Raw genomic sequence first — 23,528 nt, 5'->3', positions numbered from 1 at the left:
AATTAATTTCACTTTTGGTCCCACGACTTTTGATGTTCTATCACTTTTGGTGCACAACTTTAAATTTTTTTAATTTTGGTGCCTAACTTTGTTATTTTTATCAGTTTTGGTCTTTCCAGCCAAATTGACGGTAAAATATTTCTGGATTTTATATTTTAGGGGCAAAATCGCCATCCCATGGAAAGATCTTCAATATTTAAACAAAAGAAAAACCATATTAAGAGGAAAAAAAGAGTTTGCCAATGGTCGAAACTATAAATCCCATAGATCTGTCTGGTTTCTGCCCGTCTTCCACATTATTCTCATCATCAAACACATATAGATATGATTTTACAGGATGATTTTGTTTAGATATTGAAGATGTTGCCTTGGGATGATGATTTTACCCCTAACAATATAAAATCCAGCAACATTTCGCTGTCAAATTCGCCAAAAGGACCAAAACTGATAAAATAAACAAAGTTAGGCACCAAAATTAAAAAAATTTAAAGTTGTGCACCAAAAGTGATAGAACATCAAAAGTCGTGGGACCAAAAGTGAAATTAATTCTTTTTATTTTATTTCAGCATTGAATGGAAAGAAAAAAAAAATCCCAAATGTGTCCTCCGTGCAAATAAATGCCCAGCAAGAAACCCGCCGCCATTGCGGCGGCCCTTTCCTTCCTGGTATCGGCCAAGTTAGGCAACCGTTTCTATATTGTCTTTTTGTGCCGTTCACCATAATTGCTGAAAATCTACAGTTTCCATCACAGCAAAGCATAAAATCAAATCAAAATCCCATCTTTCAGGCCCGGTGATTGACGATGGAGAACTCACCGACCGCCATGGCTTTTTCCGTTCTGAAAACCCTATTAACCTCCCTGTTTTTCTACGCCGACAAGCCCTTGATAGTATTTGTAGACAAGTGTAAGCATCTCCAATTTATTCGTTGCTTCCTCGTCTCCGCTTTTCTCTTCTTCCTCCGCCTTTTGCCCTCCCTTTTCCCCTCTTTCAACGCTTCACCGTTTCAAAGTTACAAATTCTGTTTCAACTCCAAAAGAGGGGAAGCTCTTTGCCCTGTTGCCGACGGGGGAGGAGGCGAGCCTGGTATTGCTAGAGCTCTGACGCAAGTTTTGTCGATTGTGACTGATATTCCGGTGAGTTCCCGGAAGTATGAAGTGGTGAGATCGTTGGCCGAGAGGCTGATAGACGACAATCTTCTAGATGGGAACAAAGCGCTACAGGAAGTTAATCGCACGGTGTTGGCGGCGGCGTTTTGCCGGACGCTCAAGCAGCTTGAATCCGCCGTGATCGACCACGGCGGGAGTCACGTCGTAACTGGGACTCCAGACGGCGGCGGCAGCGTCATCGACGATTACTACCGGGGGCTTCGCCGCGTTGTAAGAGCGGCTAAGTTTTACGGGGATCTCGTGCGGCGGCGCCTGAGCGCGAGGGATGAGCTAAGCCGATCGGAGGTCTCGGCTGAGAAGCTGGCGGCGGAGCTACTGTGGCTGGTTCAGAAAATGACTGCTTGCGGCTGTTCGGAGGATGCTCTTCGTAGGTGGTCTTCTGCTCAACATTTGGCTCGGCTTTCTCTTTCGGCTGAGCCGCGGCTTCAAGGCGCGTTGGTCAAAGTCTCAGGTAACTTCCCGCGTTCAGTTGTGGAATATTCTCTGGGTAGATTTATTTTTTTAAAAGAAATTCTCATAAAAAACTTTGTAAAAGAAAAAATTAATGGGATTTATATTTTTGGGAGTATGTTTAATATTTGATAGAAATTTATATATATCATAATGACCCAACTCCATCTATATATATATATATATATATATATATATATATAAAAAGATTGGGATCAAATAAGAATTACTGTTGGTGAGAACTAATCTCATCCGTCTATTTAAAATAATCCATTGCTGAATTTTTTATTTTTTATTTTCTTAAAAAAGCAGTGACATTTGCATTTGAAAAATAATTGAGTAAATTTGGGGAAATGTTTCAAAATGCACAATTAATTATCCACAAATACACAATCAGACATTACAAGATGCACAATTGTAATTACAGTCTCAAGTTTTTAGAGGTGAGGTGATTCTCTCTATATATATATGTATATAAATGATGATTGTATCTAGTATTATCGGTGCAGACCACCTAATATATTAGAAACTTAATGTTATTTATTTATTTTAACTAGAGTACTCTCTCTACTTTTTTGCCTAAGTATTTCCAAATAATATGCATCTCTTCTTGTTTATATTGTAGCATTCTTATTGGATCAAGCAAGACAGTTGTGGAAAGAGGCAGATGAAGAAAGCATGAAATATGATGAACTAAGACAAACAAACATGAATATGCTGGTGTCATGGCTGCCACTGCTGTGCCGCGCAAGCAATGGCACAGACACTCCGGTTTTGAGCATCAACAAGAGAGCGGAGCTAGAGAGAACGTTGGAGCTGATAATAAACACGTTGGATGAAGAAGAGCAAGAAAAAGTGCTGTCCCTTTGGCTCCAGCACTTCACTTATTGCCCGTCATCCGACTGGCCAAACCTCCATGATATTTACACTCGTTGGTGCACTGCTTCTCGCACCTCCCTCTTGCTCCTCAACTGAAACACCGGTACTGGTACTATACATTCTTGGTTCAAATTGATGCTTTAGTTAACTCCATTTTACTGCCTGAGTTCCTATGGAGTCTTAAATCTTTGAAGATGAGAGTTGAAGCTCCTGTGAATACCAAAGCTCCATTACGCCCAAATAGGCATAAAATGATCGAGATTCCATAGTGAACAACCTCGTGGAAGACTAGTACTACCCGAGCTTCATTTCTACTAGTTTGGACCTGTTCTTCACCGATTAGGTAGCACAGGGACTTTAGCAATCAACCATATGTCAATTCAGTCTTGCTCTATAGTTTTCACGAAACATTTAGTCAGGTGTTCTATTGTTGTAGTGCCTGTCAATTACTTGCAAAATCATGTAAAATTACAGGATATTCTCATTCATATATATATATTACTTCTCAGCTATAGTTTCAGTTTCTTTCCAAGACTAGTTTAATGATATCAAAATCATGAAAGTGTGTATGTACTGTGCCACTAATACAAGCTGTTTTATGGTTATGATGATTCCAAAGAAAAGCAGTAAGGCATATATAGTCCGAGAAAAGTTCTTGGGTTTGATCCATTCATATTGTGCAGTCTTAATGGAAGAACTGTTTTTTTTTTTTTTTTTTAAATGATATGACAAACTGAGAATCTCAAGGTAGAGCCAGGAAATTAGTGCAGAACCAGATTCAGTGTCAGTTCATTTCAATCTTTGAGTTGATGGATTTAACTGTTATGACAAATGAATATTTATCAAATTGCATAAAATGTTCTTTAAAGTTGCACTGCTAAACTTATTGCTCATCATCTGTCATGTTGGATTATTAGTTCAAATTTGGTGCTTTAGTCTTCTGTAAAGTTCTTGCAGTTGAAAAATGGTGCTTGGAAGAATGTGAGAACTTGTCGAGTTTATTGTACTTGGTCACCATACATAATAGAAGCTAGTATTACAAGATAACACCATGGAAAGTAACTTATTTCCAGTAAATCAGTGATGCAGGGATGCCTATATTTTGACCATCTGAGTTCCTACAGATTCATAATCTTGGAGTGAATGTCGAACCGCTCTGAAGATGACAGCTGAGGCACCTGCAGAAACCCGACCCCCATTACCATGAATAGCCTCTGCAAAAGCATAAATGATCGAGGTTACTAGTATTACCTGAGTTGCAGCTCTTCCATCATGGAATATCCCCCTCTGCGCTTCATCAATCAGCTCGCGTAGCGACATAAGTAATCGACCATATGTCATCTTAGGCTCTTGCTTTAATGTTTCGATGAAGCTAAAAGTCAGGGCACCCATTGTAGTGCCTGTGAAAGCCTGCAAAATTGTGTGGATGAGTATATGTATATGTATATGCCTCTCTTCTGCAATAGTCTCGGTTTCTTTGCAAGGCATCAAAACCATGACAAGTATTGTTCAAGTGAATGTATCATTGTTAGATTAAATTTTTAGTTCTCAAAAAAAAAAAAGATTAAATTTTTAGTTGAGATGGAACAGATCCTTGTACTAACCGTTGTATCTGCAGAGTTCTGATGATCATCACAGGCACTAATGCATATTGCTGTTCCTCCGCTGGTACCTTTATATGCGCTATAAGGATTGCGATGATCTTCCCACTTAGCAGAGCCATCCCTGATTCAAGTTAGTAAATCCATCACAATCTACCATTGGATTATATACTGAGTTTAATGAGATTATAATTTGTAACTAACCTGTTCATTCTGCACATGAATGGCAGATCCAGGAAGGTTCCACTGAAGCAGGTATCCATGACAGCGTGAAGCGTGACTCCACGAGGTAATGGTCTTACGATTTTTTCATTGATCTCATCGTCTAGTATTCTCCCCTCTGTCTCATAGTCCATAGGGCACAGTGATTCATCAAACCCATCCATCTCATCGCCATCACGGTCAAGCACTTGTGAGGCGTGCCCGGAATAGTAGAAAAACAATGAGTCTCCTGGCTGGCAACCTCGCACCAACCAGTTTAAGGATTCTCTGATGTTGGCCTTGGTTGGTTTCCTGTAAGGGTCTCTCTCATCCTCTGCAACATGTTCATTTTTACCATGTTACTATTAGCTTGAACTTTTAGTTGAGACAGAACATATTTGAATAAAGCATTTACCTGTGAGGATTAGAATGGATGAAGTTGGAAATCCCAGATTCTCAACCAGAAGATTTCGGATCCATTTCACGTTGTTAATGCTGCCTTTAAGGCTCTTCTTGTGGCCTCGATAGGTCACCCCACAGAGAAGAGCTCGTCTCCTGTTATTCTGCACTCGAGGTGGGGCTGCTGGTGCATAGTAAGATTCCACCGGATAAACGTTGTTGCCTGTAGGCATTGGATTGGTGTAGCCATACGGGGTGGGTAAACCGCCATTGGCTGCAGGTGCAGGCATTGGATTGGTATAGCCATATGTGGTGGGTAAAGCGGCATAGGTAGGGGCGTTTCGTTGGAGCTGAATGAGAGTGTGGCAGCCTGGACACATTATGGTTTGTGCCTGAACAGGGACTTCCAGCAATAGTCCACACCACCTGCACCTCTCTCTCATTGTTGCCATGTCAAGTTCTTGCAGGAAGTTTTCTTGAATAATGGCAAGCTTTTTATGGTTATGGTGATTTCAATGAAGAAAGGTGGTGTATATATATATAGTGTGGGATATTCTATGTTTAATGAGGAAATTGGAATAATTGCCTAACATGATGAGATGATTTCACAATTTCAGAACCTCTGGAGTGGTAGAGCCCATGAAGTTGGTGGAGAACCAGGTTCCATTTTCACGTAGTAAATCAAAGATCATGTCACGTCAACATTTGTCATAAGCATTTTCAATCGACACTTGTTGACAGATAAACAAATCTTCTCCCAAAAAGTTGAATCCCGGCCCCCATACCTCGGCTTGACAGGCCGACAAAACATTTAAGAGGATGTAAATTACGTGACTCAATGATTCAGCAGAGAGGGTCAAATGTTGGTGCGTACAAGGAATCTGCCCACTATGTCTGAACAAGCACGTACTACGATAGAGCCGTGTGTGAAAAGCAGAAAAGCAAACAAGAAAACCAATTTGTTTGGCTGCATAAATTCTCCTTTGGCGTGGAACTCCAGCAATGATATGCATATCATCAGAACAATATGGAGTGTTATTCTCACATCTTCTTTCTATAACTTTTTTTTTTTTTTTTTTCTGAGAGAAACTTGCAGTTACTACTTGAGGATCTGTACTGTGGTAAATTTTGCTTCTATGTAATAGCCTGCAAATAATATAGAAAAAGTAAATCGCATTAAGAAAATCTTGTGTGAAGGGGTCGACTTGTGACCTTTAAATACGAAAGTCATGTTTCACCTTTCTCACACCTTTCATTCCAAATAACTTTTTAATACATAGGAATGGAATCGCATTTTAGCTATACAGTAAACCAAGTTGGGGTCTGTTTCTGTCATACATTTCATTGAAGTACAATTTTTTTTTTCTAAATATACAGTATAATGTTTCAAACAAGAAAGATGCTGAGGATACAATGTACAGTAGTTGTTAATCTAAAACTGTTTTTACTGGGTTATGGGGATGGAATTTAATACATGATATCATCCAAATTCATGTTTGTGTTGCAGAGAGTGTAAAGAACTAGAGGCTCAGCTTCTGGTTGATGTTAAAATCTTCAGAAGATGATAATGCAGGCTCCTGCACGTTGCAATACACGATGAATGAACAATCGGAAAACTGGAGAAATGAAGTAAATGCGGGTTAGAGGAGGCTGGCTAGCCTAGTACCTGCTCCATCTTGGGTTGGAAAACTTTCAGCACGCGGTTTCTGGTTCTGTTTACTGCTTCAATTGCCTCGTGCATATAATCGAGCAAGCCAGCATATGTTATGTTTGGTTTTTCCTTGATTGCCTTGATCAATGTGTAGGTCATTGCCCCTGTCGTGTCTTTTCCAGAAGAAAAAGCCTGCTCAGATTTGATTAAAAAAAATTGAGAAACAGTATTTGCATTGAACATTTGGCCAAAGATGTAAGAACATGATGGAGAAGTATTATGTACATTGGTATCTGCAGCAAGTTCATAATCCTGACAAGCACTCAAACAGATTGCCATCCCACCATTAGTGCTCTTGCAAGCACCAGATGGAGGTTTGTTATCGGTCCACTTCTTCCTGTTTCAGCAGCAAACACAATATAAGGTTGCATACATTTTTTCTGTAGTTTCTTTCTCAGAATTCTTGATCTGCAGACAATGGTATGCTTCAACGAACCTAAGATTACGGGTTTAAGACGAGAAATCAATAGCATATGCTTACTCTTTGCGTTTGTAGAGGCGTGGCAAATCAAGAACAGTCCCGCTGTGACATGCATCCACAATAGCGTGAAGTTTGATTCCTGGAGCTAGCGGCTTAACAATGATGTCATTAATGGCATTATCGAGAATCATGCCTTCAGTCCTGAAGTCAAGAGGACAGATGGTTTCATCAAATCCATCGAGCTCGTCCCCAGCAAAGTTGGGTTGTCTAAAGCCATGTCCAGAGAAGTAGAAGACCAAGGAGTCTCCAGGCTGCAGGTTTTTCATCAGCCATTTGAGAGCTTCTATGATGTTCTTCCTGGTTGGAGGTATATATGGCTTTTCTTCTGCAATTCGAACAATCTTAGCGACTAACCAAGCGAATTTAACATAAGATTTGAACTGTAATGACAGATATTTGGCATCAATATATACCTGCAAGAACCAGAATGGAGGATTGTTGAAAGCTGAAATGCTGAAGGAGTAATTCCTGCATGCTCTTCACATCCTGCAGACTTCCCCTCACCTTGAACCTGTTATTCTTGTAAGTCACTCCACAGAGAAGGGCTCGTTTCCCACTTCGCGGGGGCTGTAAGCCCGCCACTGACTGGTTAAGACTGGAGCTTAGAGAAGGGGATTGAGGAGAGTTACCCCATGAAAACCTGTTAAATACCTGCAGAAATCTCCTCCTCCCAAAACTCGCGGAGCTTCCCTGTTCTTGGACCGCCATCTCTTGTTGTTGTCCATCCCCGAGGGAAATGACAGTGTTGCATTTTCTGCAGCGGATTACTCGACTATGTGGTGGCACTGCCAGTTCTTGCCCACATAAGTTGCAGGTCAGAGCCGCCATGTTCCACCACTGTTGATCTTTCTTTGCTTGTTATGTAAACTGGGCAGCTGCACAAATCATAATCATCCAGACAAACACAAAGAAATCACAATCTGTCGTGTGGAAATGCTTTCCACTTCTGCAAAAGTTACGTTCAGATTTGCAGTTCCTTTGATTGATTCTGTTTCTCATTTAGCACCTTTTCTAACTCATTGAACAATCTTCTTTGCATAGTGTTGTCAAATAACAAGATGCTCGGTGGTTTTTTCTTTTTGGGGGGGAAGGGGGGGGGGGGGGGGGGGGGGGGAAGAGGAGGTGGGGTACAACTAAATCGGAGAATAAGGGTGGTGGGGAGAGCGATAAGATTTGAACTTAAAATAGTGGTAATTTATCAATTACCATCGGAACAATCCCAACCAAGTTAGTCGGATAGTGGCTTGATAATCACAAAATTTTAAGTTTAACATCCCGTGAGAGCTGTCTATTGGTCTTCTTAGTTTAAATCGATAAATTATGGACAACTTAAGCTAGTTTATCTTATTATGGTCATTTGTCAGTTAGGATCACAAGACAAACTTCATCCAAAACGCACCTTTGAGTAATGGCTAGGGTCACAACTCACAAGACGAACTTCATCCAAAGCGCACATTTGAGTAACGACTCGGCACCACGACCATGGTGCCTTGTTGACCAAATACACTCAAAAGGTCACAAGTTCGATTTTTACCTAACCCCTAATGCTTGTCTACCATGGTCGTGATATCTCACTTATTTTGCCTCTGAGTTTATCATTTGCCTAATTGAGATGCTTGTCTTAATCTCAGTAATTATCTCAAAAGGTCATTTCCTTAATCTCACTAATTGAGATGCTTGTCTACGATGTAAGGAAATGATAAACTCAGAGGCAAAATCACTTTGGCAAAAGGCCCACATATAGTGCAAGGAATCAGATGCTCAAATTTATGGGTCACTTTTGATTATCAAAAAATAATGGCATTTAGCACTGGGGAATGCAGAGGATAGGGGTGATGAATATTAAAATATGACCATCAGAAAGTGAGGCATGAGAGGATGTAAACAGATGGATATATCTACATTATATTTAGCGACATACTTTAGATTTCTGTATATAGTCTGCACCAATCCTTGTTCTAAAACCCTACTCTGCTGCCATTGATAAACCTAACATGCACAATGCAAATATAATTACGTCGTCGCCCCACATTCTGGAATGGCATTCGCATACGATCATGCATGCTTAGATGATGACAATCCCTTCTCAAAAGAGTAATTACACCCCAACACCCGCTTCGCCTCTCGCACCAAGTATACCACTCTGCCACTCTGCAATGAAAACCAATGAAAATGGTCACTGGTGAACTACAACTCTGCACTGTTCTAGAGGGTGGTGGCTGTAGTGAAAATGAACTTCTCGCATATGGTGATGGTGGAATATAAATCACGTAGTAGTAGTAGTATAAATCAGAGACTTTTTTATTATGCAATATCAGAACTGAAGGAAAAAGTAGCTATTTATTTAACAGGAGAGAAATACCTTGTAAATTAGGATATTTCGCAACAACACAGATATGACATCAACACAGATCAGAATCCATGAGAACTCATGGAAAGACCACTGTCCAAGTGCCCAGAAATTTTGGCCTTGCATTCTGGACACATGTATCCAATTGAATCTGACTGAGTTTCTGATTCAAAAGCTTCCAAAATGAACTCTGATCGGCACCATACACACACAGTTGTAAGCTGATGTGCGTTAGCCATTCCTAAGACAGCTTCCTCTGAACCAAATCCAAGGGAGGAGTTAAAAGTCTCTTCCATCCCAGAACCATTATCCAAACCCACAGAGACTCCAGGCAAAGATGGCGACCCTTGCCCCTCAGAAAAGTCATATTTAAATGGTTCTATATCATCCAACGTCAGCTCCTCGAAGCCTGTTTCATTTCCAAGCTCCAACACAGAAAATCCATCCTGTTCCTGTATATGAGCATACAAAACTAGATTGGTACCTCATCAAATCAGATCATTGCTTGAATAACTAATTCGAAGCACAAAATAAACAAACTTTCTAAACACATATTCTTGATCCAATGATACATTCCATATTTGACAAATTTATGTAAAAAATTCAAGGATATGATAGAAGAACATAGATGCCTCAAAATTTTTAGAAAATTTCTAAAACTAAATTAAGGATTAATCCCAATCTACTTGGGTTCGCCACATGGATCTAGTTGGGTAGGCTAGTTGGATCATATTTCTTCATTCAGCTCTCTTTTGATGCCAAAGTTGTTGTGTGCACTAGGTATCGTTCTTACATCAATAGTGAGTTGACAAAATGGGAGTGCCTGTTGACCTGTTCTGACAACAAGTGGATATTAAACAAAAATATCTGCAAGTGAACAATCCGCTCACAATTATCTTACATATTATCTCTAGAAATTGCAATTGGATATGAAAAAGACTAAACCTCAAATTTACCAATGTTATTGAGGGGGTTTCATTTCACACCTAAATGACTCGAGGAAATGATTCAGAACCAAGAAGAATTGGCCAAGGCTCCAAACAAGGGATACATATTAATGTGATAACTAGAAATGATTTAACAACCAGCACTCCATAAAACACCCCACGAAAAGCTAGCCCAAAGTGGCACTTCCTCAAAAAGAAGGGTGCATTGGCATAGATGATCTAGATGCAAGAATCTCAATTACCTTATTTGACTCAGCTACAAAGGTAGAGAAGTAGTTTAATGGTTCCGAAATGGGCATTGAAGAGTCAGTTACCCCTTCCTGAAAATCATTTTTCTCAAGAGTCAACTCCACAGTCTCTGCTATGGCATTACTGTTATTTGGCTCAGTCTGCCTGTTTCCAAGGCCTACATCCTGCTCTGCAGTATCATCTCTTTGTATGTTACTAGCCTCAGTATGCTCAGAGTTATCTTTTGGAGCTTCTGTCGGATTAATCTCGATAACCTGTGTTTCACCACTCTTCACAATTTCATCATCTTCTGTTTGCATGTTTTCTTTATCATACTGATTTAAGTCACAATCCAAAGTGCTTTCAGCCTTGGAATCTACCAAATCTACCTCTTTTGGATCAGTTCTTGGATCCATTTCTTGATCAGTATTGGCAGTCACGACTTCGTTTGAGTTTACAGTACCAGGTAATGGGTTAATGGTGGATATATCAGGAGGTCTAGCTGTTGCAGTTTCTGAAATAGAATTCTGAGCAATTTCAATTAAAGCATCCATTTTAGAGGTTGTTGAAGGCAAACCATTCTGGGATGGAGTATCAATGCTCTTCTGCACTGCAACTACAGCAAATAATCCTTCAGAACCTTTACTATTGTTTCTCACATGGACTCCTACATGGCCATTGTAACTACGCCTTTCATCAAATACCTTGTGGCAGAATTGGCATTCATACTTTCCATCTTTAATTATCACACCCTCACCAACAGATGGCCCGACCTTAATCCTTTTTGTAGTCTGCTGGTGAAATGATAAAAGATGCTCCAAATATGCACCTTTTTCATGAAATGTCAAGTTGCATTTATAACACTCAAAGAGGTCTTTAACTTGAACATCAGGAAGATTATCAATCCCCATCAAGCAAAGTTCATTCCCCTGTGTCTCAGTTGTTGAACTTGGTAGACTTGAATGGACAACTAAGTCACGACTGCGAGTATCATCACCATGGAAAGAACCTACATTCTGAAGTGTCTCTGTTAATGCGCTGCAGAGTATTATCACTATCTGAAGCTGCTAAAGAATGTGAGATACTTACATTTTCTGAGATTGAACCATTCAGTTGTATAATGGAGGATGATCTCTGATCCATGAACTGATTTGCATCAAGGGACATAAAATGGGACCGCAGGAAGGCTGCTACCTCCTTGCATGATAGAAACTGTTGACCAGTAGGGCTAAAAAATAGAGAGAAAGGTCACATGGCAGCTAGCAAAGAAGAGAATATAACACATATTTGGAGAAATTTGTAAATGATAGTTTAAAACAGAAATTGGCAAAAGCTCATTGCTCCAGTTGCACCCATCATAATCCAAACTTTTTAGTGTCTAAGATTAATTCAGAACTTGCCAACTTGGAATTATTGTTGTCTCTTTTACCTATAATTATTTGAAGACAAAGGAAATATGAACCAATCTTGACTATGGGATTATAAACATTACATTAAACCTTCTTTTTTTTTTGGTAAGACATCAATCCTTGTGACAGGTGATACAGATCATAATTTCTATACAGATAAATACACAAATATATAACCTTCAAGATTCAAAGAATTGGTGAATTAGTGAATTAGTGAATTACTTCCAGATCATCCTCTTGGTGTAACAAAATGGCCAGACATGCAATAAGATAGTGAATTACTTCCAGAGAGCTAGCATGAGCCATGAAAATGACAACATTTTCATGAACCATAGAACCCTGTTGCATTAACATAAATGGTGAGGCTAATCATTAGGAGTATTAGTTATGCATTCCTGTGCATAAGTTGCAGACTTTATAAACAAACCAATTCAATGCTAGGGATTGCTGGGAGAAGCAATGATCAGTGATTCATTACAAATACAAACTACAGAAGTTAAAGATGAACATATATGAAAGCAAATATCCAACAATGTATTGCAGAAAATGCAAAAGTGCATAAAAACAAGGAATACCTTATGTATCTGCGGCAATAAACCCAGACGTGGCCATCCCGTCTTCTAAGAGCTAGCAAGAGCTTCCAGGAAACGGGCAATGCGTCCCCAAAATCGCTAGCATCAACATATTTCCTCTTCCTCCTCCTGCTACACCACTGGCCCTCCAAGCTCCTCACGAAACCTAAAACCTCGTCCTCGCTCTCGAGTCCAACAGTTCTCCTCCTCAATTCCTCACTGTATACTTCATCCCCGTTATTCTCCAGTGCCGCAAAATCTACCACCACGCCATTCTTATTCACAAGCTCCAATTCACCCTGGGACAAATTCTCTTGTAACCTCCTATTACCGTTACTACCATCGGCCTTGGCGCCTTGTTTTCTCTTTCCGTCCCCTGCATGCACCGGAATTCCTGACCCCGGCTTTTGATCAATAGCAAGAGGCGGCTGCTTAGGAGGAGGAGGTGGCGGGGAGTCGGAATTGGGATTTTGCAAAAAGTATTTGAGGTAGTGAAGGATAGCGTGGTTGTCAGGGTCGGATGAAGAATTAGGTTTGGTCATAGAAGCGGAGGAGGGGAGACGGCCGGGGAGGTGAGTGCGGTGGTGGTGACGGCCGAGGCGGGAGTAGGTCTGGCGCTTGCTGCCGGCGGATTCATTGAACAGCGAGCGGTCAATTTGGGGGAGGACGAGGTCTTGGGTGCGGCGGGCGTCGAAGGCGGCGGCGGAGCAGTTGGAGAGCGCAAGCAGCTCAGACTGGGCGAGCCTGTTTAGGTCGACGTGAGCAATCGCGTCGGCCCCCGACCCACATAACTGCGCCGGATTTGTCGTAACCGGCGTCATTTCGGCGAGTATTCCGGCGGGAATTTCAGAGCAAAAACTAAAAACAGCACAGAATTTACATTACATATGAGTAAAGGTGAAGCAGTGAGAGTGAAAGCGGCAGGCGGGGGTAGACTACGGCGTTGAACACTTGAACGTTGATGGGCAGTTACAGTCTTACAGGTGGCGCATGTCTGAAAACTAAAAGTAGACAGCTAGCTGTATGCCCAAATTACTGTATAATTTACTGTTCCAACACAGTAAATAAATAAATAATCCGTTGATAATTTATTAAATACTCCGTTTTTTTCTGTCTTAAAGATGGATGGGGTATATTATATTATATAAATATATAAATTATAATATGTGTCTACAGATTCTAAATATTTCTACAGTAATTCTGTAAATAAATAATTAATTACTCTTTGTTGTATATTTTAAAATTTCAGTTTTATATCATCTCTAATGCTTTACTTATAAGTTATAATTGATGTTTTAAAAATCCGCCTAGATTTTAGGTGCCTTTAGATCGAGGCGATTTCAGTCCTATGCGGTTTTTAGTTGATTGGCCTACTAACCGGCCGACTAGGCACCTTAGGCACCAAGTTGGCCGTCTAATTCTGCATAATTAACGCTCAAATAGGCTGAGTCGATACTTAACTCAGTCGAGTGATATTTTTTGCCTACTTGATTGCTCATCATCTATATTCCTCTAGCCATGTACTCAACTAACCATCTAACATGACACATCTAAATTAAAACTCATTTATTGTGACAAATAATGAGAAATTACATTTCCATAACAACCAATTATTTTTAGTGATAGTGAAACTATATGAAAATCTATGCACATTATAAACTTGTAAATGCATCTAGACCTTTATGCCAAAATAAATACAACAATGCAGTATTTTTTTTTTTTTGACTAATTTACACAAGTCAATTTGTTTGATTAATTATCAATTATCATAATTGTCGAGTGTTTAGTCTTAACATCATGAATTCAAAATCCAACAGTGTGTACAATGTTACACTTTTAATTTAAAATTATACATTATACATTTGCATCATCCAAGATTCGAAGTGTTCTGGCTAGTATACTTCTAAGTTAAATTCTAAACTATAAATGTTACATTTTTTTATTTTCTTTTTTTTTTTTCTTTTAGAAAAAAGATAATGACAAAAATAAACACATTTAACAACTGTGAGAGTGAATCCCACTCATTAAAGCGTTAAATATATAAATCTCAAAGGCCAACACCATAAAAGTCATGAAAGAGATGAGCAAATGAATAAAATGATTTTTGTATATAAATATTATGAGGGTTTTAGTTTGCATATGGAATCAGAATCTGAATGAAAATTAAATACTTAGTATTGATAAGGGTTTTTGTGAAAGTATTTTGCATGTTTGATGGTAGGGTGTAATTTTAATGATTACATATATTGATGTTTGGTTATGTATGACCATGTAATGTGAATAAAGGTTTTAATAATACAAAAACAGAAAATTAAGGCAATTGATCATAATATAATGACATCCAAAACACCACAAAAAAAAAAATCAAAACAAAAATATAAAATCACTAATTCAAAATTAAAAATCATATTACCAATAAGATGAAATGATACATTACTTAATTAGAGAATGTTGTTTTTAATTGAAGGGGTAATCAAATCTCATAGTTGTGTTTTAAAAAATTGTCAACCAAACAATAACTATGATTTTGGGTTTTCATTCTTAGTGTGTAAATCCATGAACCAAACACTAACTATACTATGAGTTTGATTCTCATTCTTAGTGTGTAAACCCATACGCCAAACACACCCTAAGTTTTATATATTATTTTCAATTTTCAATACCCTCTCAATGAAATATACCACACAAGGTCTTTTCTAGTGCGATTTACTTATATTGTGTATTTGTGTGGAATTTCTCTTGTCACCCAAAAATATACTCTATCTGTCATACTTACTATTTAGTGGTCAAATCAACTCTTTATTCTTTATTTATTTTATTTTTTATTTTTTCTTATTTTTAAATTTAATTTTTTTTTTTTGTGTTTAATAGTACTTTTAGCATAGTTTTTAAATATATAAATTTTGTATATTAATACTAAACTTAATATTATAAAAAATTAAATTAAAAATAACTTCAGTCAAGCCTCGTTAACCTAGCCAGACACATAAAATGGGACGTAGGGAGTATAAAGCTTGAGGGCCAGTTTCATTATTTTTACTTTTTGGTTGTCAGTGTTATTTATTTATTTTCTTTTTTTCCTCTTCCATCTTCTCTTTCTCCTACATGACTATGGCTTTGTTTGGCAAACCTAGCTGAAAAGCTATAAACTAGGAGCTTAAAGTTGAAAAGGAGCTGAAAGCTGAAAAGCTATAAGCTCGGAGCTGAAAACTGAAGAGCTGTTAAGCTAGCTGTTATTGCGTGAAAGTGTTTGGTAAAATTAGCTTTTTGATAAGCTGATAAATGTAAAAAGACTAAAAAAGACATCTTCATAAAATTTAAATTAGTTTGTTTACCTATTAAAATTTGACATTTTGAAATAAAACTATTAGCATAATCATGATCTAGCATCTCATAATGCTTATAGCTTAAAGTTGAAAAGGAGCTGAAAGCTGAAAAGCTATAAGCTCGGAGCTGAAAACTGAAGAGCTGTTAAGCTAGCTGTTATTGCGTGAAAGTGTTTGGTAAAATTAGCTTTTTGATAAGCTGATAAATGTAAAAAGACTAAAAAAGACATCTTCATAAAATTTAAATTAGTTTGTTTACCTATTAAAATTTGACATTTTGAAATAAAACTATTAGCATAATCATGATCTAGCATCTCATAATGAAGTAGCAATATTGTTACAAATATAATAATAATAATAATAATAATAATAATAATAATAATAATAATAATAATAACAATAATAACAATAATAACAATAATAACAATAATAATAATAATAATAATAATAATAATAATAACAACAACAACAACAACAACAACAACAACAACAACAACAATAATAATAATAAGAATAATAATAATAATAATAATAATAATAATAATAATAATTATAATAATAATAATAATAATAATAATAATAATAATAATAATAAGGTTCAAATTGACCACTGAACATAACCTGAAAATGCAATTAGGCCACTGAACGAAAACAAAGTGCAATTAGGCCACTGAACACTCCAAAAATGTGCAATTTCACCTGATAGCAGGTTACCCTCAATTTTAGCAGGTTATCTGCTTACGTGACAGCTGATTTGGCATTTTTAATAAATTTTAAATCATTTTTAATAAATTTTAATAATAAATTTTTATTTAAAAAAATAAAAACGACTTTATTTTATTTTTTATTTAATTTTTTTCAATTTTTTATAAAATTTATTATTAAAATTCATTATTAAAAATTATTAAAAATGTCAACTCAGCTGCCACGTAAGCAGGTAACCTGCTATCCGGTGAAATTGCATACGTTTGGAGAGTTCAGTGGCCTAATTGCACGTTTTTGAAGTGTTCAGTGGCTAATTGCACTTTTTGTTCGTTCAGTGACCTAATTGCATTTTCAGGTGACGTTCAGTGGCCAATTTGAACCTTATTCATAATAATAATAATAATAATAATAATAATAATAATAATAATAATAATAATAATAATAATAATAATAACATTTGCGGTGAAAGTTGCGGATAAAGGAGAAGAGAAAAGGGTTTTAATTGAGAAGGGTAAATTATGTCATTTTTTAAAAAATAATAAGGATAAAGATGGAAAAAAAGTTAGGAAGCTAGGAGCTTATTTTGAAACGCTACTTAAGGTAGCGTTCCAAAATAAGCTCTTATTTTAAGCTAGGAGTTTATTTTGACAGCATTACCAAACAGAGCTTATAGCTTATTAGTAGTTTAAAATAAGCTATAAGCTCTTCCAAACAGAGCCTATGACAAAAATCAACCTAAAAACCTCACTAAGAGCATCCATAATAGTGGAGATATTTTGTGATTTTTGATGAGTTTTTGTAAGTGTGATTAGGAAAGAGAATATGAGGGAGGAGGAGAAAAAAGAAAAAAATAATATAGCAAAAATGATTTTTAAAAAATATATAAAAAGATACTATCAAGCGCACTTGACGCGCCCGCCCGCTGGCGCATGGGCATTTGTTGTGCGCGAAACGCGCACAAGAGGTGATCATTTCCAATATTTTTGCACTATTCCAAAATCCCTTCATTGCAGGAGAACAAGAGCCACTGGTTGCGGCAGTTCATTCTCACGCTGCCACCTCTATGTGGTAGAAACAATGGTGGTAAAGGAAGCTCTTACATGGCTTAAGAATCGCAATCTTTCAAATGTAATTGTTGAGTCAGATTGTTTGAATTTTTGTTCCGCTTTTAATTCTTCGTCTGTGAATTTTTCTTATGTTGGTTTACTTATTAAGCAATGTCGAAAGATTGCTAGGGACATTAGGAACGTTGTTGTCCGTCATGTCAAAATGTCAGTGAATCACGCAGCTTATGTGCTTGCATGGACGGCTGTTTCATCTTCTGTCCTAGGTGTGTGGGACTTTTTCCCTCTCAGTTGTATTTCGAGATTGATTTGATTAATGAGGTTATTTGATTTTCAAAAAAAACCACTCTCTTTCTCCATCTTCTCTTCCTTCCACATCACTTTGCACTATTCCAATATCTCCTAAATAACATATGATATTGATACTCTAATGAGGTTGAGGTTGCTCTTAGGTTCAAAAAGGATGATTGAGTAGTGAAGCACGGTAAAGATCATGAATTTAACTAGTATACTTTCTCAATCGCGATGGTTGATTTGTCTCGTCATCATTGAAAAAAAAAAAAAAAAAAAAAAAAAAGTGAAAGATATTTTAAGTGGAAGCCCAGCCCAATATTTCATAGGCTGGCCCAAAGATCCGCCTTTCCCTCCTATTCGTAAATCGTAATATACGCTATATCCGTACCCCTTGATAACACGACAACTACCCTTCTAATCACCGTTGGTTTAACATTTTAAAATCTCAAACCACCATCAACGGCTCACAATCCGTTACAATACACTTCTAACGCTGTAGTATTTGAGACTTCTCGAGAGCCTTCGGCGTTCTCCCTCTTTGGAGCCTCATCCTCCGCACACGCTGTCGCGTACTTTCACTCACCGCTCATTATCTCCTCCGCCAGCCGGAGCTCCACCGCCGGTAGCAATCTATTCAAAATATATAGCAACAACAATAGAAACGGGAAAAAAGGTTGTTTAATACGATTTCAGGTCCGTAACTTCCGTTCAACCACTTCCTTTCTTCCTTGTACCAGTACGACAATACCTACGTATTCAATTCTAACGCTTTTGTTTGTTTTCAATTGTGCTTTTTGTATATGAATTGTATCATTTTCTGCTGAAAATAATGTTTGAAAATTGAAATTGTATGTTATAGTTCGGATTTTGTTGTTTGCTTCTGAGTGTTTCTGATACGGGTATGTATCTATGTCAATATACCTGTGAACAAACTGAACATATGCCCTTGATGATGAACTTGTCACTATTATCTTTTTAAGTGAAGTGGAAGATAGAATGGCTGCACATTTTTTATTTTCCTCGGGTAGCGTGGGATAAATCCTTTATTAGTGTTATCCTTTCCATTGCAATATAGTGTGTTTCTGCTTTCCTGTCCCTGGATATGTGCTATTTAGTGGTATTGAATGTGTATGGTGATAGGTGTGGCAGTGTGAATTAGTTGGGTTTTAGAAATGCCAAAAATGTTTTGTATTATAATTTGTTTGCAGAGTAGTTCATAGGCTATTGTGTCAATGAATTCTGGGTGATATGTACCAATACTTTTGCTGTTTATCTTGGATGGACTGCATCTTTTGATTGACTCAAAAAGACGTTTCAGCATCTCTATTTTGTTTTACTTGCAGTATATTGAATGGCAATCATAACTTGTGGAAGTACATGGGTGGCTCGTTGTGGAGCTCAGCCTCAGCTTGTAACAAAATCTTCTATTACAAATTACTTATCAGCATCTTCGCTTCGGTGAGCACTTACGTAACACTCTTGAATCTTGGAGTATTACTTTGGAGTTATACCTTAGAGTTCAATTCTATCAAAATTTCCTCCAGAAGTAATGGCAGGCTGATCCTGGATCTGGTCTGTTATTCCATTTCTGCATTTGGTGTAACCATTTTGTTGAGATAACAAATTGTTATCTCAACTGTCAATTCATTCTTTGTTCAATCCTTGATTCCTCGATTCACAATCATATGAGGGATTGAACTTGAATCTTAATAACTTTAATGCTTGGCAAATTACATAATGGCAAGGAATTGTGCATAGTTTTCTTACTATTTTGTGTTTTCCATTCTTTCATGCTATGCTTTCATTCATTTTGACATGTATTTCTTATGTTTGGCTTTTTGGTTTGGCATGTCTACATAAATTAAGACATAAAGCCATGGTTGAATACATATGGAGTATATTGCATAGTACAAAATAAAATGATTTTTTGTTATTTGGTTCTCTTATTTTGCAGTTGGTAATTTTGCAAGTTAAGATAAAATTATGTTCTTATCTCCCTTTATATTTACTATTTCACTCGCATGTGATAGAACAATAAAAATAATCAAGAAAAAGATGGCCAAAAGGAATGGCTGCGTGTCTGAAGTAATGATACTTATTTATAAATGCTTCTCCCTAAAAAAGTATGTGCCTGGGCTATAATGATAGGAATCATAACTCACTCCTAATGATTTGTGAATCACATGTTTAGTGTTTCTCCCCTAGAAAATGTAGGCTCCTAGATCTGTAGTTTATGCCCTGATTTAAGTTTCCCCTTCACAAAACACACATGCCTATTTCTGGATGAATTGATTCACAATCCTTAAAACTTTTCTGTGCTAGATGATTAAAAACCTCATTTTCTTATATGCAGTTTCTCAAGCAAGATAAGGGCTTTGCCTTTACCTAATTCAAGTTTTCTTGGTCATCAATCACTGCATGCGCTTTTCAATTTATCATCATACAAAAATCCATGCCAAAGAAGAGGGCATTCTCTCATTGTTAGAGCAGAAAAAGTAAGATGCAATACAGATTGCTTTTGCTACATTGTGATTGTTACTGCTAAAACTTTTCATTCTGTCCCTCCAATGTATACCTTCAATGTGTCACATTTTGATATACTATATTGCATTGTTGCAGGATTACTATTCTGTTCTTGGCGTGTCAAAAAATGCGAGTAAATCTGAAATCAAGAGCTGTAAATGCTTTACTCTTTACAATCTTATATTCTCTTCTATTTTTTTCTTTTATATTTTGTTATTTCCAATGATGACTGCATTTAATGTTCCTGATCTTTTAGACTGTGAACTCTTTCCCCAGTGCCCTCTCCCCCAAACCCACAAAGGAATACACACACACACACCTCCATTTACTCATCTTGAAATACTGTTTGCCTTCTGCTAGTTCTGTTCATTATTGTGTGAGTTGTTTGGATACAATTTTAGCTCTTATAAACCCTTTACACTCAAGTAGTCACTGTCAGGTGGACCCTTATTTCTAGATATCCTTCAGAACCTTCATCCATGCTCATACTTGTATATATGTTTATGTGCTGTATGTGTGAATGATCTATTTACAAATAGTAACTCTGTGTACAATGCTAAGAAAAGGAACTGGAATTGTCATGCACTACTTATCCTCTTCCTTTTACTTTTTTTTCTTTAATTTTATTTTTGTGCCAGCTTATCGAAAACTTGCTAGGAGCTACCATCCTGATGTAAACAAGTAAGTTGCTACGTTAAAGCTCAGATACTATGCCTTTCCTTGTGGTATTCTTCACAGTTCTGCTGCTTCATGAATAAGTTTTGCTCAATAATTTGTCAGACTGAAGGTAGAAGTTCTTCAAGTGAATTGAGTAGCTTTATATCTTCTGTGGTACTATAGTCATAAAAACTGTTAGATAGCTATGTTTCATTTACAATGCTTGTTATTTCTTTGTTGACATACAAGATGCCCATTAAACTTATTCCTTCTTTCCTGCAGAGAACCTGGAGCGGAACAGAAATTTAAGGAGATCAGCAATGCCTATGAGGTAAAATTGTTGATAATTATACGCAGATCCATTCAGGGTTATTGCAATAGTGCCCTATGAAAATTTAGCATTAATGGGAAAACTTGTGAACAGGTATTGTCAGATGATGAGAAACGTTCAATTTATGACAGGTATGGTGAGGCTGGGCTCAAAGGTGCAGGCATGGGTACGGGGGTAAGTTCTTTTCCTTTGATAAAGGAAAAAAAAAATAGATATTTCAGCTTATGATCATATGTTCCATTTTAGTAACATGTTTTCTCATTAACAGGATTTCAGCAATCCCTTCGATATATTTGACTCATTATTTGATGGCTTGGGAGGTATGGGTGGCATGGGAATGGGGGGAAGAGGTTCACGAAACAGAGCCATGGAAGGTGAAGATCAGGCGTGTAATCTGGTTTTAAATTTCAAAGAAGCCATATTTGGGGTTGAGAAGGAGATTGAAATTAGTAGGCTTGAGAGCTGTAGCACCTGTGATGGATCAGGTGCAAAACCTGGCACTAAGGCAACAACATGTGGCACATGTGGTGGTCAAGGACAAGTCGTGTCATCAACAAGGACCCCTCTAGGTGTCTTCCAACAAGTGATGACATGTTCGTCTTGTGGTGGGACCGGAGAGAACTCTACTCCCTGTAACACATGTGGAGGTGATGGCCGAGTAAGGAAGTCAAAACGAATCAGCCTTAAAGTCCCCCCTGGTGTAGACTCTGGCAGCCGTTTGAGGGTTCGGTCTGAAGGCAATGCAGGGAGGAGAGGTGGTGCCCCCGGGGATCTTTTTGTGATCATAGAAGTTTTACCCGATCCTGTACTGAAAAGGGACGACACCAATATTCTCTACACTTGCAAGGTTTCTTACATCGATGCCATTTTGGGAACAACAATGAAGGTTCCTACAGTAGATGGCATGGTCGATCTAAAGATTCCCCAGGGCACTCAACCAGGGACGACGCTAGTAATGGCCAAAAAAGGCGTGCCTTACCTCAACAAACCCAACATGAGGGGCGATCAGTTAGTTAGAGTCCAAGTCGAGATCCCAAAACGGCTTAGCAGCGAAGAGAGAAAACTCATAGAAGAACTTGCCAATTTGACAAAGTCCAAAACTCCAAACAGCAGCAGGAGATAGTAAAACACAACATGAATAATGCCTATTCTTATGAATTGTCCTTGGAATGATTGACTTTTTTATCCCTTGATCTACATTAAATTGTAGGAAAATTTTGATGATTTATTCTATATATCATGTAATATTGTTTAGTCTTCTATACAAATTCCATGACTTTGGCCAGCATATTCTCCCTATGCTTGCCTTCTGGATTTTATGCTTATTTGAAGAACAATGTGTAAATTTATGCTGCAGGTCTGCAAAATAGTACATGTGCTACCAAATTTGCGAAAAGATAACGAAGAATCTTGTCAATATATACTCCCTTCATCTCATTTTATGTCCGATTCAGTTAACTCAAGTAAAATGATTCGATCACTGTATGACTAATATTTTGTGTTTGGTTCGATTAATTTGAGTATGTGTCTGATTTTGTTAATCCGAGTCAAATGATTCAATACGGGGCTCAAACTCTTAATAATCCAAAACAGTAATTAAAAATTTTGTGGGGTGAGAGAGGCTCGAACTCTCGACCTCAGGATAACTCAGAAGCTATGAGACCTACGCGCTAGCCAACTGCGCCACCACCCCTTGTTATAGAATTTTGATGCTTAATTTATTTATCAAATAAATACATTGTACTTGATAACTACAGGCTACATGTCCCGCCAAAAATATAATTAAGTCCAAGAGCTGTGGGGCACCATAGTACGATACTAACAATGGACCATTATATCAAGTGACTTGTGGTCCATTGGTATCTGATTTGTTCTTTTATGTGGGAGGTCTAGTGTTTGAGCTTCAATGTAGGTGAATACGGTGTATATGTGGGCATCCTTTTCCTTTGTAATTAAAAAAAAAACAATGGATCACTATATCATGTTTTGAAAAATATTTGATGGAATTCCATTTTATACTCTTAACTTTATTTTTTCTCATAAATTTTTAGTGTAGACACTTCTAGGTAGATTCACATGATGAAAATATCAATCCTTATTTGTCACATTAAAAGTAAGGGAGTATGTATATACTAGAACTCTTCTCTAAATAAAGAATGGAAAATGATGACCTTAAAATCTGTTTCGGTAAAAGTTTCATAGTTTGAATCTCATGAGATCTCAGTGAGAGGT

The 23,528-nt window shown here is 37.4% G+C and overlaps 5 protein-coding genes, 1 long non-coding RNA gene and 1 other non-coding gene across 8 annotated transcripts; 3 read left to right on the top strand and 4 right to left on the bottom strand.

The window, feature by feature from the left end:
• The first annotated feature begins 587 nt into the window (after nucleotides 1-587).
• Nucleotides 588-3,022, top strand: LOC109167108. Its single transcript, XM_019316033.1, has 2 exons — nucleotides 588-1,619; nucleotides 2,244-3,022. The coding sequence occupies exons 1-2, from the start codon at nucleotides 803-805 to the stop codon at nucleotides 2,591-2,593; spliced, it is 1,167 nt and encodes a 388-aa protein (XP_019171578.1). The 5' UTR covers nucleotides 588-802; the 3' UTR covers nucleotides 2,594-3,022.
• Nucleotides 3,023-3,474: 452 nt separating this feature from the next.
• Nucleotides 3,475-19,524, bottom strand: LOC109167109 (metacaspase-3-like). Of its 2 annotated transcripts, XM_019316035.1 has the most exons (7): nucleotides 19,520-19,524; nucleotides 18,734-18,742; nucleotides 4,715-5,187; nucleotides 4,303-4,633; nucleotides 4,102-4,222; nucleotides 3,749-3,907; nucleotides 3,475-3,675 (listed from the first exon to the last, which is right to left on the bottom strand). In XM_019316035.1, the coding sequence occupies exons 3-7, from the start codon at nucleotides 5,148-5,150 to the stop codon at nucleotides 3,616-3,618; spliced, it is 1,107 nt and encodes a 368-aa protein (XP_019171580.1). In that variant the 5' UTR covers nucleotides 5,151-5,187; nucleotides 18,734-18,742; nucleotides 19,520-19,524; the 3' UTR covers nucleotides 3,475-3,615. The 2 variants fall into 2 exon arrangements, with proteins under 2 accessions (XP_019171580.1, XP_019171579.1); XM_019316034.1 differs by lacking the exons at nucleotides 18,734-18,742; nucleotides 19,520-19,524 and having other exon boundaries at nucleotides 4,715-5,204.
• Nucleotides 5,139-6,578, top strand: LOC109167112. Its single transcript, XR_002051787.1, has 3 exons — nucleotides 5,139-5,223; nucleotides 5,316-6,407; nucleotides 6,504-6,578. It is a non-coding gene; the product is annotated as an uncharacterized LOC109167112 (long non-coding RNA).
• On the bottom strand, nucleotides 6,023-7,965 carry LOC109167110 (metacaspase-1-like). Its single transcript, XM_019316036.1, has 5 exons — nucleotides 7,304-7,965; nucleotides 6,891-7,215; nucleotides 6,635-6,746; nucleotides 6,365-6,541; nucleotides 6,023-6,275 (listed from the first exon to the last, which is right to left on the bottom strand). Exons 1-5 carry the CDS (start codon nucleotides 7,716-7,718, stop codon nucleotides 6,219-6,221), a joined length of 1,086 nt encoding a protein of 361 aa, XP_019171581.1. The 5' UTR covers nucleotides 7,719-7,965; the 3' UTR covers nucleotides 6,023-6,218.
• On the bottom strand, nucleotides 8,767-13,375 carry LOC109167102. Its single transcript, XM_019316026.1, has 5 exons — nucleotides 12,400-13,375; nucleotides 11,505-11,643; nucleotides 10,430-11,431; nucleotides 9,253-9,692; nucleotides 8,767-9,041 (listed from the first exon to the last, which is right to left on the bottom strand). Exons 1-4 carry the CDS (start codon nucleotides 13,215-13,217, stop codon nucleotides 9,303-9,305), a joined length of 2,349 nt encoding a protein of 782 aa, XP_019171571.1. The 5' UTR covers nucleotides 13,218-13,375; the 3' UTR covers nucleotides 8,767-9,041; nucleotides 9,253-9,302.
• LOC109167107 (chaperone protein dnaJ A6, chloroplastic-like) lies at nucleotides 18,271-22,621 on the top strand. The gene is made up of 8 exons (XM_019316031.1): nucleotides 18,271-18,478; nucleotides 19,129-19,243; nucleotides 20,139-20,280; nucleotides 20,405-20,462; nucleotides 20,947-20,989; nucleotides 21,248-21,296; nucleotides 21,390-21,470; nucleotides 21,565-22,621. The coding sequence occupies exons 2-8, from the start codon at nucleotides 19,137-19,139 to the stop codon at nucleotides 22,417-22,419; spliced, it is 1,335 nt and encodes a 444-aa protein (XP_019171576.1). The 5' UTR covers nucleotides 18,271-18,478; nucleotides 19,129-19,136; the 3' UTR covers nucleotides 22,420-22,621.
• Nucleotides 22,622-22,904: 283 nt separating this feature from the next.
• TRNAM-CAU lies at nucleotides 22,905-22,989 on the bottom strand. Its single transcript is given in 2 exon segments — nucleotides 22,905-22,940; nucleotides 22,952-22,989. It is a non-coding gene; the product is annotated as a tRNA-Met (tRNA).
• Nucleotides 22,990-23,528: the final 539 nt, after the last annotated feature.

The sequence above is a fragment of the Ipomoea nil genome, unplaced genomic scaffold (assembly GCF_001879475.1).
Source record: "Ipomoea nil cultivar Tokyo-kokei standard unplaced genomic scaffold, Asagao_1.1 scaffold3147, whole genome shotgun sequence".
Classification (NCBI taxonomy): domain Eukaryota; kingdom Viridiplantae; phylum Streptophyta; class Magnoliopsida; order Solanales; family Convolvulaceae; genus Ipomoea; species Ipomoea nil.
This window is presented reverse-complemented; position numbering and strand designations above follow the sequence as displayed.

Excerpts from the sequence above, each read along its gene's own strand:
- LOC109167110 (XM_019316036.1), bottom strand. The coding sequence starts at position 7,718 with ATGGCGGCTCTGACCTGCAACTTATGTGGGCAAGAACTGGCAGTGCCA. Across the intron at positions 6,747-6,890 it reads CGCCTCTACAAACGCAAAGA|GAAGAAGTGGACCGATAACA; the intron begins GTAAGCATATGC and ends CTGCTGAAACAG. Across the intron at positions 6,542-6,634 it reads AACTTGCTGCAGATACCAAT|GCTTTTTCTTCTGGAAAAGA; the intron begins GTACATAATACT and ends AAATCTGAGCAG.
- LOC109167107 (XM_019316031.1), top strand. The coding sequence starts at position 19,137 with ATGGCAATCATAACTTGTGGAAGTACATGGGTGGCTCGTTGTGGAGCT. Across the intron at positions 20,281-20,404 it reads TCATTGTTAGAGCAGAAAAA|GATTACTATTCTGTTCTTGG; the intron begins GTAAGATGCAAT and ends GCATTGTTGCAG. Across the intron at positions 21,471-21,564 it reads GTGCAGGCATGGGTACGGGG|GATTTCAGCAATCCCTTCGA; the intron begins GTAAGTTCTTTT and ends TCTCATTAACAG.
- LOC109167102 (XM_019316026.1), bottom strand. The coding sequence starts at position 13,217 with ATGACGCCGGTTACGACAAATCCGGCGCAGTTATGTGGGTCGGGGGCC. Across the intron at positions 11,644-12,399 it reads TATTGCCGCAGATACATAAG|CCCTACTGGTCAACAGTTTC; the intron begins GTATTCCTTGTT and ends TCTATTTTTTAG. Across the intron at positions 11,432-11,504 it reads ATGGTTCAATCTCAGAAAAT|AATGTAGGTTCTTTCCATGG; the intron begins GTAAGTATCTCA and ends GAGACACTTCAG.
- LOC109167109 (XM_019316035.1), bottom strand. The coding sequence starts at position 5,150 with ATGGCAACAATGAGAGAGAGGTGCAGGTGGTGTGGACTATTGCTGGAA. Across the intron at positions 4,223-4,302 it reads TTCATGTGCAGAATGAACAG|GGATGGCTCTGCTAAGTGGG; the intron begins GTTAGTTACAAA and ends AACTTGAATCAG. Across the intron at positions 3,908-4,101 it reads AGAACTCTGCAGATACAACG|GCTTTCACAGGCACTACAAT; the intron begins GTTAGTACAAGG and ends ACAATTTTGCAG.
- LOC109167108 (XM_019316033.1), top strand. The coding sequence starts at position 803 with ATGGAGAACTCACCGACCGCCATGGCTTTTTCCGTTCTGAAAACCCTA. Across the intron at positions 1,620-2,243 it reads CGCGTTGGTCAAAGTCTCAG|CATTCTTATTGGATCAAGCA; the intron begins GTAACTTCCCGC and ends TTTATATTGTAG.